Source organism: Rhincodon typus, chromosome 16 (assembly GCF_021869965.1).
Source record: "Rhincodon typus isolate 14 chromosome 16, sRhiTyp1.1, whole genome shotgun sequence".
Lineage (NCBI taxonomy): Eukaryota > Metazoa > Chordata > Chondrichthyes > Orectolobiformes > Rhincodontidae > Rhincodon > Rhincodon typus.
Window position 1 is genome coordinate 36,895,265 of NC_063347.1, and position 14,762 is coordinate 36,910,026.

Below are 14,762 nucleotides of genomic sequence, written 5' to 3' on the forward strand. Positions count from 1 at the left end.
CCAGCTCTACACTTTGTTATCTCGTAATCCTGTAAAGTTCCCTTGTGCAGGAAAAATGTTGCTAGTCCCTAAATTTGCAGTCTGTTTGGAAATCTTATTCACAATTTTCATTACTGTTCATAATATATAAAACAGTTTGTTGAACTAAATCTTTCGAAGTATTGACTAATTTTATCTCATTATTGTTGTCTTCTCTCATGTCCCCAGGGTATTCTAGGATTCTACAGGGGCTACGGAAGTACAGTAAAACGAGAGGTCAGAAATACCACGTCTTTTGAGTTTATAGATTTTGTTTTGAAGTTAATCAACTGATTTGTGCCACTTAAATGTCCATGGAGTGATTGTAGGTGATAAATTCACCATTTTCAACCTTTAACTATAAAATCTCCTGACTTATTCTTGCCTTTTTTCCCCCCATCACCATAACTTGTAGCTTCAAATTGGATAAACCTATCCTTTCAGCCTGTGTGTGACTTTACAATGCTAAAAATTAGCCCAGTATTCTCTCTCTCTATGCAGTATGTGTCGATGGATTGTGCTTGCATTTTCAAGGTGGCCCAAAGCTGTTAGTTATAAAAAGAAATAGCACTGGCTGAGTGAGTCAGGTCAATAAGGATTGTATTTTCTGGCTTGGTAGAATTTGAAAGATGATGGAATCATTTGAAATCCAGTAGGATATTTAATTTGTACAGAATTGTTTTATTGCTGACTTTAAAGAAAAAGGACCACAAAGGAATGAAATGATGAAATTTTGTTTCTTTACAAGTAGTGTTTTGGAAACAATTCCACAAAATAAGTCAGATATAATGTCGAAGATAAAATTTGCTTTGCCAGTGATTGAACTGATTGCTGTCTCATGATATTAGCTACAGTGGATCCCTTCAGAGTGCATTAGAAATGAAGAATTTCTATCAATGCAGTTGGGTCTTCCAAGATAAAGAAAGAATCATCATTTTTCAGATTGGGGAGTTTTGAAGTAGTCTGGTCTTTCTTTTTTCATATTACTCAGTGATTGCCCAGCTCAGGAATAAAAAATAAAGCTCTGGAAATACTCAGCAAGACTGTCAGCATATTTGGAGAGAAACATTAATTGTTTTATCAAATAGAAAACATAAACATAGAGGACATTTTTTAAAAAAAAAGCAGGAGTAGGCCATTCAGCCCATCAAATCCACTCCATGATTTAATATCATCATGGCTGATCCTCTCTCCCAACTGACACTCTCGCCCCATACCCCTTTTATATATTTAGCTTCTAGCAGCTTGTGGATAACTACCTGTTTATTTCTTAAATATATTCAGGGCCTTTACCTATGCAGTCTTTTGTGGGGACAAATTCCACAGGTTCACCTCCTCTCAGTCCGAAATGACCTACTGCATATCCTGCGACTATGACCTATTGTTCCCCACCCCGGGCCAGGGGAAATGTCATCTCTGCACCCAGTCTGTCCAGCCTTGTCAGAGCGTGATACTTAGTGAGATCCCCTCTCATTCTTCTAAACTCCAGTGAACACAGGCCCGGTTGACCCAATCTCTCCTGATGAGACAAATGCAATAGGATTGAGAAACACTGCCTCGTGGTTCCTTTGGTCGGTAACCAGTGTGTGGTACTTTGGTTTCTTGTCCTTGTGTAAATGTTTTTGCATTATATATTTTATATAATGACATTCACAAATTTGGGTCACAGCTATTGAAATACTGTTGAATCTTTATAATGTAGACAAACATGGCATCCCACTTGCGCATTGCGGGATCCCACAAATTCAGTAAGATTAATGGCCCTAAAAGCTCCAGTGTAAAATGGCACCACAAGAATTTGGAACATATGAAGGAGCAAGTACTTTACATTCCATACACCCATCTCTAGGATTACATTCCTCTTTAATTATAATAGCTCTTTGGAAGAAGTGCCACAGTTGTGGCTAAATTTGATATTAGAGTAATTTGTAGTTGGTAGTCCATGATTTGGTTTGTGAATGTGGGATCCTATGCTGCTCTTAGAATATCCTAACTTTAAAACAAAATCTGTTGAGTTAGGTTTCAAATGAAACAGTTTATCTTTCTAATGTATGTTTCAATATCTACTTACCTTCACTTTTATTCACTCCAGGAGCATCATTAATTGACCATATAAAGTTTGTGGAAAAGTGTGTAAGCAAGTAACATCTGGCTTGTAATCACTACCTGGGGCCTCTATTAGTCCTTTGAGTAAAAGGAAATGACTTCTATGCCAGAGTGAATGTTAACACTAATATGATGCACGTAATTTGCATACAGTTTCAGATGTGAGATTTATTCATGAGAATTTAAGGCAGTACAATTACTCATGCCGTTTGTATTCTGTTTACTTCATTTTGAAATAAATTGAAATACTTTAAGCATTTCTGAAGTTAATTATAGGCAGGTGTTTTGTGGTTAAGAAAATTGTTGACATTGATAAATGTTGTAGTAGTCACTGTACTTGACATGGCTGGTATGAGTGAGTTAACAAAGTATTTTCCACATTTTCTCTAATGGAATATAACTTCACTTGTGTACTAACTGATAGTCAGTCCTGGCGATAGTTCTGTTCCATTGGTTCCTTTATATTATGTTTTATCTAGTGCTAAGGATTCATGTGAAATGTATTCTTTGTATGCCTAAGTTAAAGATTGCCAAAGTACAGTCTTGTGTATATTATTCAAGAAAGGTTGCCTGAATGCTTTTGCATCGTCACAGGATTTGTATAAGCACAGTATGGAGTTTAGGTGTTAAGGTACAGAACTGCATTTGAAAGCACAGCAAATGAAGCAATATGCAGCCTCTAACATTATAAAGCAAAATAGTGAAAAATTAAAGCAATGAAAGACAGATGTGATCCATGGACAAATCAATACCTTTATCATCTGAAGTCACAGAAAAAATCTTCAAACATCTGACTTCGTCTGATATAGAATCAATGAAAGATGACTGTGCCCTGCAAGTAAAAATGTTATTGTGTGGTAGCTTTCCCTGCTCCTTTCATTTTAAAATTACCTTACTGCATTATCTTGTTCTGTAAATGAAATGCAGCTGCTCAAATTTAGACAAACCTTTATATATAAAATATATGCATGTATATGCGTATGTAGGGTGTGGTGGCATTGCAGAAAGACTTGTTTTACCTTTGTGGCTTCTGTACATCTGTTTACTTAATCACAGCAAGTAAGAATCTTGTCTAGAGGGCCTCTCGAGCTTCTTAATCCTCTTCAAATTGGTTATCACCTGGTGGCACAGTTGCAGAATACCCCCTATTGAAGCAAAATTAAAATCCTTGTCAAAGCCCATTAAGATTCATGCTAGGAACAAAAACAAGAATTGCTAGAAAAAGCTCAGCAGGTCTGGCAGCCTCTGTGGACAGAAATCACAGTTAACATTTCGGGTCCAGTGACCCCCCTTCAGTTCAGAGGACTCAGGTCCAGCCTTACTGAGCTTTTCCAACAATTTCAGTTTTTGTTTCTGATTTCCAGCATCTGCAGTTCTTTCGGGTTTTATTTAAGATTGATACTAGCCTGGATTTGACAGTGAACTGGCTTTTGATGGGTGGGTTAACCACCTGTCCATAAGTTTGTATTTAAATCAGAAATGGTAGAATACAGTGGCTCTCTGGCAGATGAGAAACCCAGACCATTTTAACTATACACGTGCACTGGTCCTGTTAGGAAGATCAGGTTTAAATATCCTCCTCACAGTGGCATTCACAACAGAGAATTTTAGTACTTTGTTTGCATTGCTTCAGAATTGGACATTGGTGTTTGTCACCTGTTGTGGAGAGAGATACCATACCATGAACAGAAATACTCAATTCTGAGATAGTGGGAACTGCCGATGCTGGAGAAACTGAGATAACAAGGTGTAGAGCTGGATGAACACAGCAGGCCAAGCAACACCAGAGGAGCAGGAGAGCTGACGTTTCAGGTCTAGACCCTTCTTCAGAAAAAAAAAAGTACAATTTTATTTTCTGAAGAAGGGTCTAGACCTGAAACGTCAGCTTTCCTGCTCCTCTGGTGTTGCTTGGCCTGTTGTGTTCATCCAGCTCTACACCTTGTTATCTCAGTACTCAATTCTGCTTTTCCAGGAATTTTACATGAGCACCATATTTGTCAACATTGCCTATGGCCTCTCTGTCCTACACTGTGTTCTAGACTTCTTAGCTACAAATTTAATAGTTTGATTTATTTAGTTTAAATTCTCCCATGGTCTCACCCATCTCTATCTTTGTAATCACCTTCAAAGTCTCCTTCACCTTCCAAATTCTCAACTCCTCACATCTCCTGTGTATTACAAATCCCTTTTGCACCATAATTGGTGGCTGTGCCTTCAGATGCCAAATCCCAATGATCTGGACATCCTAACCAAAGCCCCTGTTGCCTATCCATACTTCCTACTCCCTTTTTGCGTTCTGCTTGAAACCAACATCCCAATACTTTCTCTGTTTCATGCTTTACAATTATACAAAGCACTTTGGGATGCTCCTTTATAATTAAAGGCACTCTATAAATACAAGGTATTTCTTGGCTGTTTTCTCCTTGAGGATTTTCCATTCCCCTTGGAAAAACTTGTGAATTTTTCATTGTCCTTACAAAAGGTTGTGGAAAAATCCAGGTTCACCAATTTTAAAAATGTCTTTATGGTTATAGTAAGGTACTACATGATCTTGGAAGCCTTTCAGTGCTTTCTGTGAAGAAGTTGCTGGCTTCCCTTTCTGCCTTGGCTGAGCTTGTATGTTGGTTAAGTGGTTGATTCAGAAGCACAGTCGATTCCACAACTTTTAAAAATATATTTTCTTTATTAGTAAGCAACATTGACTGGCTCACAAAGGTTTGTAGCTCTGCTTTGCCTGAAACCAGTCGAATTTGAGCTTAGCCACAGATTTCACTGTTGGATGGGAAACTCAAATTGACCAGCAGTTTTAGTTGAGGTTCAATTTGAGATGATGTTTAATAAGAAATAACTTGAAGACAACCGCATCAAATGAACTCTACACTATTATTAGGATTCTTCCTACCACTAATAATAAATGAACAAATATTATGGTGACATTACAAAATTAAAAGGTTTTTAAATCTGGTAGTGGTTATCTCCGGAGGAATGCAAAGCACAGTTTGTGAAAGGTAAAAGGCTGTTAGATCTCAATAGCGTCTAATAGGTTTACATGCAAAAACAATTACTGGGGGAAAGTGGTGAGCTATGAAGAAAAATACTCCTTGAATATGGACTACATACTTGATCACCAAGAACAATGTTTTTGAGTTTAAATAAACTGGTGAATGTCACTTTTATTTGTCACTCCTCATGTAGTGGCACATATACATTTAGCAAGTTTCCTCTGATTCCTATAGTTTTTGGAATTATTTAGAAGATGTCATGTGCTGTGACACAATTATTTTTAAGGTGGACATGAGTTTCATTTCTATTATCTAATATCTAGCAGAAGGTGATATCAGCTTTTTTTTTTATTTTCCCCCAGCATTAAAAAAAGGTAAAATTCTATCGAGTACTTATTTTCTGCCTCACTAAACAAGTGTTATTTAGCCTACCTCCATCTGGAAGTTGGAAAAGGGTAACAAGCTTTTTTTTTTGATTTCTCTGAGGAGTTCTGAATAAATGAATAAATGTAAAACCCGGTGAATGCAAATTTTGCATACAGACAATTATATAAAAACACACAGCTACAAATAGATGCTATTCTCTTTAGAATTTGTTTTGACATGTGTCACGTAGGTAATTAATTTTCAGTCTGCTATCTTCGTGTGAGATATGACCCTGTCTAGATAACTTTGTTTACGGAAGATGGCAGAACTCCAGTGGCAATTTAATTGGGGTCTTTTCCATCATGTATATTCATTAACCAACCTTCAAAATTGTTTCCTGAAGAAATATTGCTTTTGTGTATGTGCTTGCTGAATTGCGCAGTGGGACAAATTACTGACTAATGAAATGCTATTTCCTTTTAAAATTCAAGAAGCCACAAGTGACCTCGCATTTAGCAAAAGTCTTGCAATGATTTTTGTTTAGGAGTTATAAGTATGTTCTCCTTATCAGTGAAACTGAACACTGAAAATTTAAAACTGCTTTTGATGTACTGTTCTCATCAGTATCTAAATGTTTGAGTAGTCCTAAGGATAGCTAACAGATTTTTATGTAGCAATATGGTGCAAGATTAACGATTGTAAAATACAGTAAAAATGGCACAAAGCTGATGAGGCTAATATTGTGAAGGGTCTAGGCCCGAAACGTCAGCCTTCCTGTTCCTCTGATGCTGCTTGGCCTGCTGTGTTCATCCAGCTCTCCACCTTGTTATCTCAGAATCTCCAGCATCTGCAGTTCCTACTATCTCTGAGGATAATATTGTGCTGATTACTCAGTGAGTAAGAAGCACAATCATAAGGTGAGACATTTCTTTCATAAATTATTTTCTTTTAAATAGAGGTTGAATTAATTGCACCATTCCTTCAGCAAATGAATAGAATGTTCATGTATTGTCTATTAGGCAACCTTGGATTCCATACTGCTGAAAAAATTGAGCATAGAATCCTTTGCTGTCAACAGCAGAGCTCCATGCTATTCTTCACGAGTGCCTGACTTTCATCATGGAGGCTTTGCTCATTATGGTTGTACTGCATTGAGGTCTTAGAACATTTGCTCCTCTGAAGCAGCATCCTCACTGTAGCCCTGAATCAGACACTAGTGATCTGCCTCCATGTTGTATTTCTTGGAATATTAACCAAAAACAAGAGGAGAAGACACTTGTCCGGTGAAAAGAAAACAACTGACAGTGTACTGTGTCACAGTCTGAGGATATTGCACCAACATACAGCAAAAACAGCTTGAGAACAGAGAAAGCTGTGGCAAGGGAACAGTTGGATGATTAAGATTGATCAAAGGCAGAGGGGTGAAATGAAGATCCTGGTTCAGTCGAGCTCCTGAAAAGAAACAGACAAGATTTTAGAATCCCACAATAGGCCTCCCTTAAAATTATAGGGTGAGGGAGACTTAATGGAAGGAAAAATAAGGAAAATTGTTGAAGTCTTAAAAGTATCTTTCGAGGAAGTATTGTGCATGTTTTTGTGTGAATAGCTTTTTTTCATTTTAAAGAAAAGGAAACGGTCTTTGTTAATGAGCATTTTGACAATCATTTACAAGAAATAAGAGCAGGAGTAGGCCATTTGGTCCCTCAAACCTGCTGTGCAGTTCATGGCTGATCTGATCCAGGCCTCACTTTTCTTTCATGCCAGCTCCTCTTAGCCCTCAACTCCCTGACCTTTCAAAAATCTGTCTACATCTTTAAATATTTTGAGTGATCTAGCCCCCATAACTCTCTAGGGTAGAGAATTCCAGACATTCGCTACCCTCTGGGAGAAAAAAAAATCCTTTGCATCTCAGTCCCTTTATTCTGTAACAAATGTCCTATGGCTTAAAATTCCTCCACAATTGGAAACATCACCTTAACATTTACCGTGCCAAGCCCTCTCAAAATACCAAATATTTTATAAGACCACCACTCATTCTTCTGAACGCTTATGAATAAGCACCTAACCACTTACCATTCTTGGTAAGTCAACCCCTTCATTTCAGGAATCAGTCTAATGAATCTCCTTTGAAATGCCTCAATGCTAGTATATCCTTTTTAAGTATGGGGATCAAAACTCCAAGCAGTACTCTAGGTGGGGCCTCACCAATACCCCATACATGCGTAACAAGATTTCCCTATTGTTAAACTCAAACTCCCTAACCACAAAATACAAAATTCCATTTAGCATCTTAATTACTTGCTGCACTTGCATGCTTACCTTTGTGTTTCATGCACAAGAACACTCAGATTTCTCTGCACTAAACCTTGTGGAGCCTCTCCATTTAAATAATAGTCTGCCTTTTGGTTATTCTGACTCAAGTGCATGACCTCACACTTTGCCACATTAAACTTTATCTGTCAAGTTTTTTGCCCACTCACTTGAAGTATCTCTATCCCCTTGCAGGATCCTTATGTTACAGAAGCAAGCAATTAGCATATTAGCATCCTGCCAACATGTCTGTACACAAGGTCGAGAATTAATATTATATATTTTAAAGTCATTACTTTTTCTTTTCATTAAAGCCATTACTTTTTTTTTGTGGAATTGCATGGAAGGATTGAAAGCTAATCTCTAAATGGAGTTTCTAAAATGTCATTCATTTTGGAGTCAGGAATGTCCAAGATTACATTTGGCCAAGTTGGCTTCAGTATACCATCAGATTAGAAACAATTTGGATGGGCAAATGTGAGTTTATTGAGAACTACAATGCAAAATGAAAATTGTCTTTGGCAAGTAATTTATTCACTTAACTGATCTGTTCTTTTATCTGTTTTAACTACTGTAGCACTTAAATCAGTAAATCATGACGTCTATAATATAAATGTTCCATCTGATTCATATTATTTAACAGATAATTATCATGGAGAATATGGAATAGAGTTTGTTCATGGAAATTACATTTTCTTTGTCAATTATTTGGTTAAGTGACCTTGTCGATTAATTTTACAAGGATATATTGATTTGATAATATAGGAAATTCTTAATTTTGAGCATTTAATCTTCGAACCTCTAAGTTTGTTATGCAATTTTTGAGGAGAGAGAAATATCTAACATTTTACATCGATGACCTATCATCAGCAGAGCATGGTTGGCAGTTTGATGAAAGGTTAGTGACCTTTAGTGAAACATTTTCTCTCCACTGATGCAACCCCACCCCCCCCCCCCCCCCAACTGCTGACTATTTCTAGTATTTTCTGTTTACATCTTGCATTTGCTCTTCCTTAGCTTCAATTAGTTTCCAGCACAAAATACAAATCAGAAATAATATTTGCAAAACATATTTTGGTCTCTCGCAGAGATATTCAAAAAGGCCCATTTGTTGGCTCTTTCTAGTTAAGAGTTATGCCTATGCCACTGCACTGACCTAAATTTCAAGTATTGTCAATATAAATGGCCAAATTCCACAGTGCTGCACAGAGTCTGTTCCACTTTCCAACTGTGTCAGGATATGGTCAACAGTGGCTTTTCCTTCCATCTCTACATTATTCCTTCTGGAATTGTCCCCCCCTCTACCTGCAGCCCTTGAGATGCAGTCATCCACATGGAGGTGAATTCTATCCCTGATGCTGCTTCAGTGTTCTCAAATATCTTGTCTAAAATCCAATTATGAGTAAGCCACAGCCTCTTCCAGTTGGATAAACCCAGGTTACAAACTCCCTACCATCAGCTTCCATTCTATCTTCCACATGAACCACAGATGATGTTTAATACTGCAGCTAATTACCAAAGAAAGTGATGTTAGTTTGTAGCAATGTGTTGCTGTACTAATATTCCATAGTGTACTTCATGGCACAAGTTTGAGTTTTGTCCGTCAAATTGTTGAATGGAACAAAAAATAATTTTACTTTTTTGAAACAGTGATAATTGCAGAACATATACCAGCTATAACAGCTAATCAATTACCTCATGAAGCACTAAAAGACGTTTGCCTTTAGTTTGTTATTTTTGGAAAAGATTGAATTCAAACAGGGAAATTTTTATTTCCCTTCTGAAATTATAGATTCAAGAAATCAGCTTTCAAAAGAGTTACTTTCCAGCTGGTAGAACTGTGAAATAATTGAATAATTGACTTAAAAGTCAATTGTTCAACCAATAAGAGAATGGTAAATGCAGGCCTCTTGGTTTATGGTGAAAGAAGCAAGATGATTTGCAGACAACTTCACAAATTCTTCGGAATTCTGGTACATCTTAATTTGTATTCCATTTTTGTATTGTACATAATTTCCTTCATTGATTTCTTTCATGTTTCTGGTTTTATGGGTGCACTCAATGATCCTGGGATCGTGTTAAAGTAAAATAATTGCCAATATGCCACTACATGAATGCAGTTAAAAGAAACTGGAACAGAAATATTCAGAATTCTGTAAGTTTTTTTTAACATTACAAGGACAGAGAAGAGCAAAACTAAAATTTAAGTTTTATTATATATAAAAACAAATGGCTGGCAAAACACAGCAAATGAGGGCAAAATCTGTGGAGAAAGAAACAGCTAACTTTTTGAGCTGAATGCGGCTGTCTTCGGAACTGTGAGCAACTGCAGTGTCATATTTGAGCATTTGCAATGCTCTGTTTTATTTCAGTTTTCTAGAATCTGCACTAGTTTGCTTTTATTTTGCAGTTTTATTGTTTTAGGTTGGTTGTAATTCTTTGATTATATCTGTGTTTCTGTTCCATTTAAATTGGCAGGTCTGTCAAGTCAGTATTTATTTACACTTAATCTAGAATATGCTGTGATTCATTATTAACATTATATCGATTCTTTGGTCCTTTGAATAAAACATAGGAATTTTACTACATCTCTCTGTGTACACAGTGGCAATTTAAGTAAGACCCTTGGCCAATACAAATGTAATTTCATTTTTTTTTTGTGTTTGTGTATGCCGAAAAATGTTCCGTTTTGTCAAACACCACTCTCGCGCCCGCCTGCCCCCCCCCCCCCCCCCATCCCTTCACTCAACCCCTCTTTCAATCGCTTTCCTCACTTGCCCACTCACCCCGGTACTCACTCACTCATGAATTCACTTCCTGTCCAGCCACTCCTCTTTCACCTCCTCACCCGCTCCCCTGCCAGCAGCAAATGAAGCAGAGAACCAGCCTCCAGTTGGAACCTCAGTTACATTCCTGCCAATTGCTTAGCCACAACCATTTTTAAGTGTGAGAATGTCATACTAATTTGAATACTTTTTTTTCCCCAAGTGCAGTGATGTTAGTTGATAGATATGCCTATAAGTTATGTTCTTCATCAGTTTCTAGTGAAAGATTAATTTTAGTGATTTAGGAATTGTGGAAATGAGCAAGGAATTAATTGAATTGTCGAAAATAGTGAGAAGACTTTAGAGTGGATGTTGGTGAGGTGATGTGTTATCCAGTTACAGAGTGCAGTTCCCCAATGATTGCTGTTGAGACCACCACTCTTTAATTTTTGATTTGTGACCTGGATTCTTAAATTATTGGCACAGTGGCCATATGTATACATGAGATACCAAACTAATTGGAGAAAGTGGCTCTTAAAATTACCAAGCCAGCTGAACAATTTATATAACTAAGAATAATACCCAGGTGAACTTGAAATATTGCACTTAGGAATTAAATGATGTTGAAGCAGCGAAGGATAAAGTTTACAAATGCACAAGTCTTATTGGATCTAGCAGTCAACAGGTCAAACCAGTGCAAAGCAGCAAAGTCCATAGAATACTGAACAGTTGTTTAAAAGTGAGTGGAACTCTGTAGACTATGCCTAGTTCTAGTCAGTGGGGTACAAAGTAGACATTCAGGTATTTGAGGCAGTGTACAGAAGAGCAACAAAGCTGATCCCTCCTGATCACAGAAACTTAATTTGCATTCAGTGTAACTTGTATTTGAAATCCTCAGATCTTTAAAGTTGATTTGGCTGAGTTCAGCAGATTGCATTGATGAAACCTGGGCAGATTAGTGAAAACTCTAGGCAGAGCACAATAAAATCAAATGCAGATCAGTGGATTTAATATAAAGCAGACTTTTGTTTATATTATTTCTTTTCTTATGGACTTTGCTCTGTAAGTATATATCTGAGGGCTTGAGACAGCAGACAATATTGCTCTGTACAAATGGAATTGGCATAATTTTCATATCCAGTTGAAATGTTTAGCCATTTCGTTAAGATAGTTGATAAGCTTCATAGTTATAGTCATAATTTAGGAACATCATGCAAGAGACACTCAATTTTCAAGGGATTTGTCTTATTGATTTGCAGATTGTCAGATTTATCTCAACACATTAATGCTGTTGCCTCCTGATGAAACGATACCTCAATTTCAATCCTCTCTTTTCAAGTGGCAGGGAAATTGTATTTAAGAGCTGTGAGGTTATGCTGCAGCTCTATAAAACTCTGGTTAGACTACACTTGGAATATTGTGTTCAGTTCTGGTCACCTCATTATAAGAAAGATGTGGAAGCTTTAGAGAGGGTGCAGAGGAGATTTACCAGGATGCTGCCTGGACTGGAGGGCTGGTTTTGTGAGGATAGGTAAAGGGAGCCAGGACTTTTTTCATTGGAGTGAACAAGAATGAGAGGTGACTTGAGAGAGGTATACAAGATGATGAGAGGCATACAAGATGATGAGAGGCATAGAGTGGATAGTCAGAGACTTTTTTCCCAGGGTGGAAATGACTATTACGAGGGCGCATAATTTTAAGGTGATTGGAGGAAGGTACAGGGGAGATGTCAGAGGCAGGTTCTTCACACAGAGAGTGATGGGTGTGTGGAATGCGCTGCCAGCAGTGGTAGTGGAGTCAAATACTTTAGAGACTTTTAAGCGACTCTTGGATAGACACATGGAGGATAGTAAAATGTAGGGTATGCAGGGTAGATTGATTTTAGTACGATAATAGGTCGGCACAACATCGTGGGCCCAAGGGCCTGTACTGTTCTATGTTCTAAGTCCTTCTGTGACATGACATTCTCTGTTTCTGTGCTAGTCTCCAAGCATCCAACCCTCCAAAGTCTGCATACCTCTAATTATGATCTTTTGAGTATCCCTAGTTTTCATTGCTTCACCTTAGTAGCCAGTTCTTCTACTGTCTTAAATCTGAAACTCCATTCTTCAACTTCTCTACCTCTTTCCCTTCTTTTCCTCTTGCCTCTTTATCCAAGCTTTTGATCATCTCTTATGTAGCCCTAATATTGCCTTTGCTTTAAAGTGCCTTGGAACATTTTATTCCAAAGATACAATATCAATCCAAGTTGTTGGGGCTCCTACAAGATGTCTCTCCAGTGGCTGCATCACAGATCATGGAAGGTTATCAACTGCTAATCGAGGAAACGTTGATGTTTTGACTTAGCTGCAGCCATTAAGGTTGATTGTCAACAGCTGGGGTACTGCTAGAGTGGCTGGATTCATCTCAAGAGAGAGCAACTGTTTCACATTCTATAGAGTTGTAGTTGTTCTTACAGAATGGCATGTCAACTTTGGATGACAGATTACATGATGCACTGAAAATCTCTTTGAGCAATGGTACTCAGTGTCACAGTAGCAGCAGTCTGAGCTTGTAAGGTGGCAGCTTAAACCTTTGATGGAAAGGTGACGGTTGTCATCAAGCTCTCTATGTACTGTATGCACAAGAGAGTGCACACGAGGGATCTATTCTTTTCCCATATCCTGACTTCTGTGTGGTTGTGCCCAGTATGTGCAGATCCATCTTTTGAAGCTAACATCAAAACTATACACAGCATCTGTATCTGAGCTAGTACCTGAGAGCGTTCGATTGAATGGCATTCAGTTCTTCCAATCTCACCCTTCTCTGGTTGTGAAAGTCCCATTTCTTGAGTATCTGATTAAAAAGAAAAAAGGCTCGTGTTGGGATGTCGTGTGAAAGTTGGAGAAAGCAAGAATTGCATGCTTGCATAATTTTTTCTATTGAGAATTCGATTGTGAAGTGGGAAGACAGGAGAAAGATTTGATGTGCAAATACCCTCACTATTGATAGATACTGTGCTTCTACTGACTGTGACCTCATGTCTCATCTATAGAGATATCTATGTAGACATTCCCATCAAATTGTTGCTGCCACTTGTTGCTGTTTGCTATCTTCTGGGATACTTCCCTGCTTTCAGAAGTGGCTTGCAATGGTCAGTTAATATGCCTGTCATTGTTAAATAGCTGCCCATCTGTGAGCTTAGAGTTGGGGCTATGTGACTTGCAGTAGTGCAAAGTGAAAGAGAGTTAGGTACAACTTACGAATTGAAAGAATGGCAGCAGGATGCCTCAGTTGTTAGCACTGCTGCCTCAAAGCTCCAGCGACCCAGATTCGATTCCACCCTCATGTGACTGTCTGTGTGGAGTTTGCACGTTCTTCCCATGTCTGTGTGGGTTTCCTCTGGGTGCTCCGGTTTCCTCCCACAGTCCAAAGATGTGCAGGTTAGGTGGATTGACCATGCTAAATTGCCTGTTGTGTCCAGGAATGTGTAAGTTAGGTGGATTAACCATGGGAAATGCAGGGAAAAGGCAGGGGAATGGATCTGGGTGGGATGCTGTTCGGAGGGGCGGTGTGGACTTGTTGGGCCGACTGGCCTGTTTACACACTGTAGGGATTCTATGATTCTGTGAATGAATATTGATAGAGAATGTTGGTAGGAGGATGACATGGATATAGTGAATTGAGCAGTGGATGAGGCTAGTGTTGCTGTAATGAGGACATGCAATTTGAAGATGATCTCGCTCATTTCAACTTGAATCAAGTCATTTAACTTTTATTCTTACAGAGCGACTTTTCTGGCCTTGGCATTGACCTCATTTTGAGTGCTTCCACTGTCTTCTGAACACTTCCTGTTCTATCTCACTTCAGATATCGGATGCTTGTCCTCTGCACACCTTCCATCAAGGTTTCTAGTGCACGATCAGCGCTTGGTGCACCGTTTCAGGGGTTGAACCCTATTGACACAACTTTAAAATTTGCTTCCTTATGTCAATTCCAGCAGCCACAATTGCATATCATAACAGGAGGTGCAGCCACCTTCTCATTGGCAGTACCCATGCATCGTATTGTGTTCTGTGTTAATCTGTGTAGTCGAAGAAGAGTATTGGCAAAATAATCACAAATCAACAGGGAAAATGAGCGAAGTATACTGAGTGCAATAAACAATTTTCTGCATGGATCTTATTCAATTAAATCCTATAGTGTACAGTACAGA

General features: G+C 38.2%; 1 protein-coding gene across 1 annotated transcript in view; it reads left to right on the forward strand.

Moving 5' to 3' along the window:
- slc25a26 (solute carrier family 25 member 26) overlaps window positions 1-14,390 on the forward strand; it is an 81,568-nt gene extending 67,178 nt beyond the window's left edge. Inside the window, exons 5-6 of the mRNA XM_048606733.1 lie at window positions 208-255; window positions 14,334-14,390. Of these exons, the coding sequence (XP_048462690.1) occupies window positions 208-255; window positions 14,334-14,390 (105 nt within the window). The remainder of the gene's footprint in view (window positions 1-207; window positions 256-14,333) is intronic.
- The last annotated feature ends 372 nt before the right edge of the window (window positions 14,391-14,762 follow it).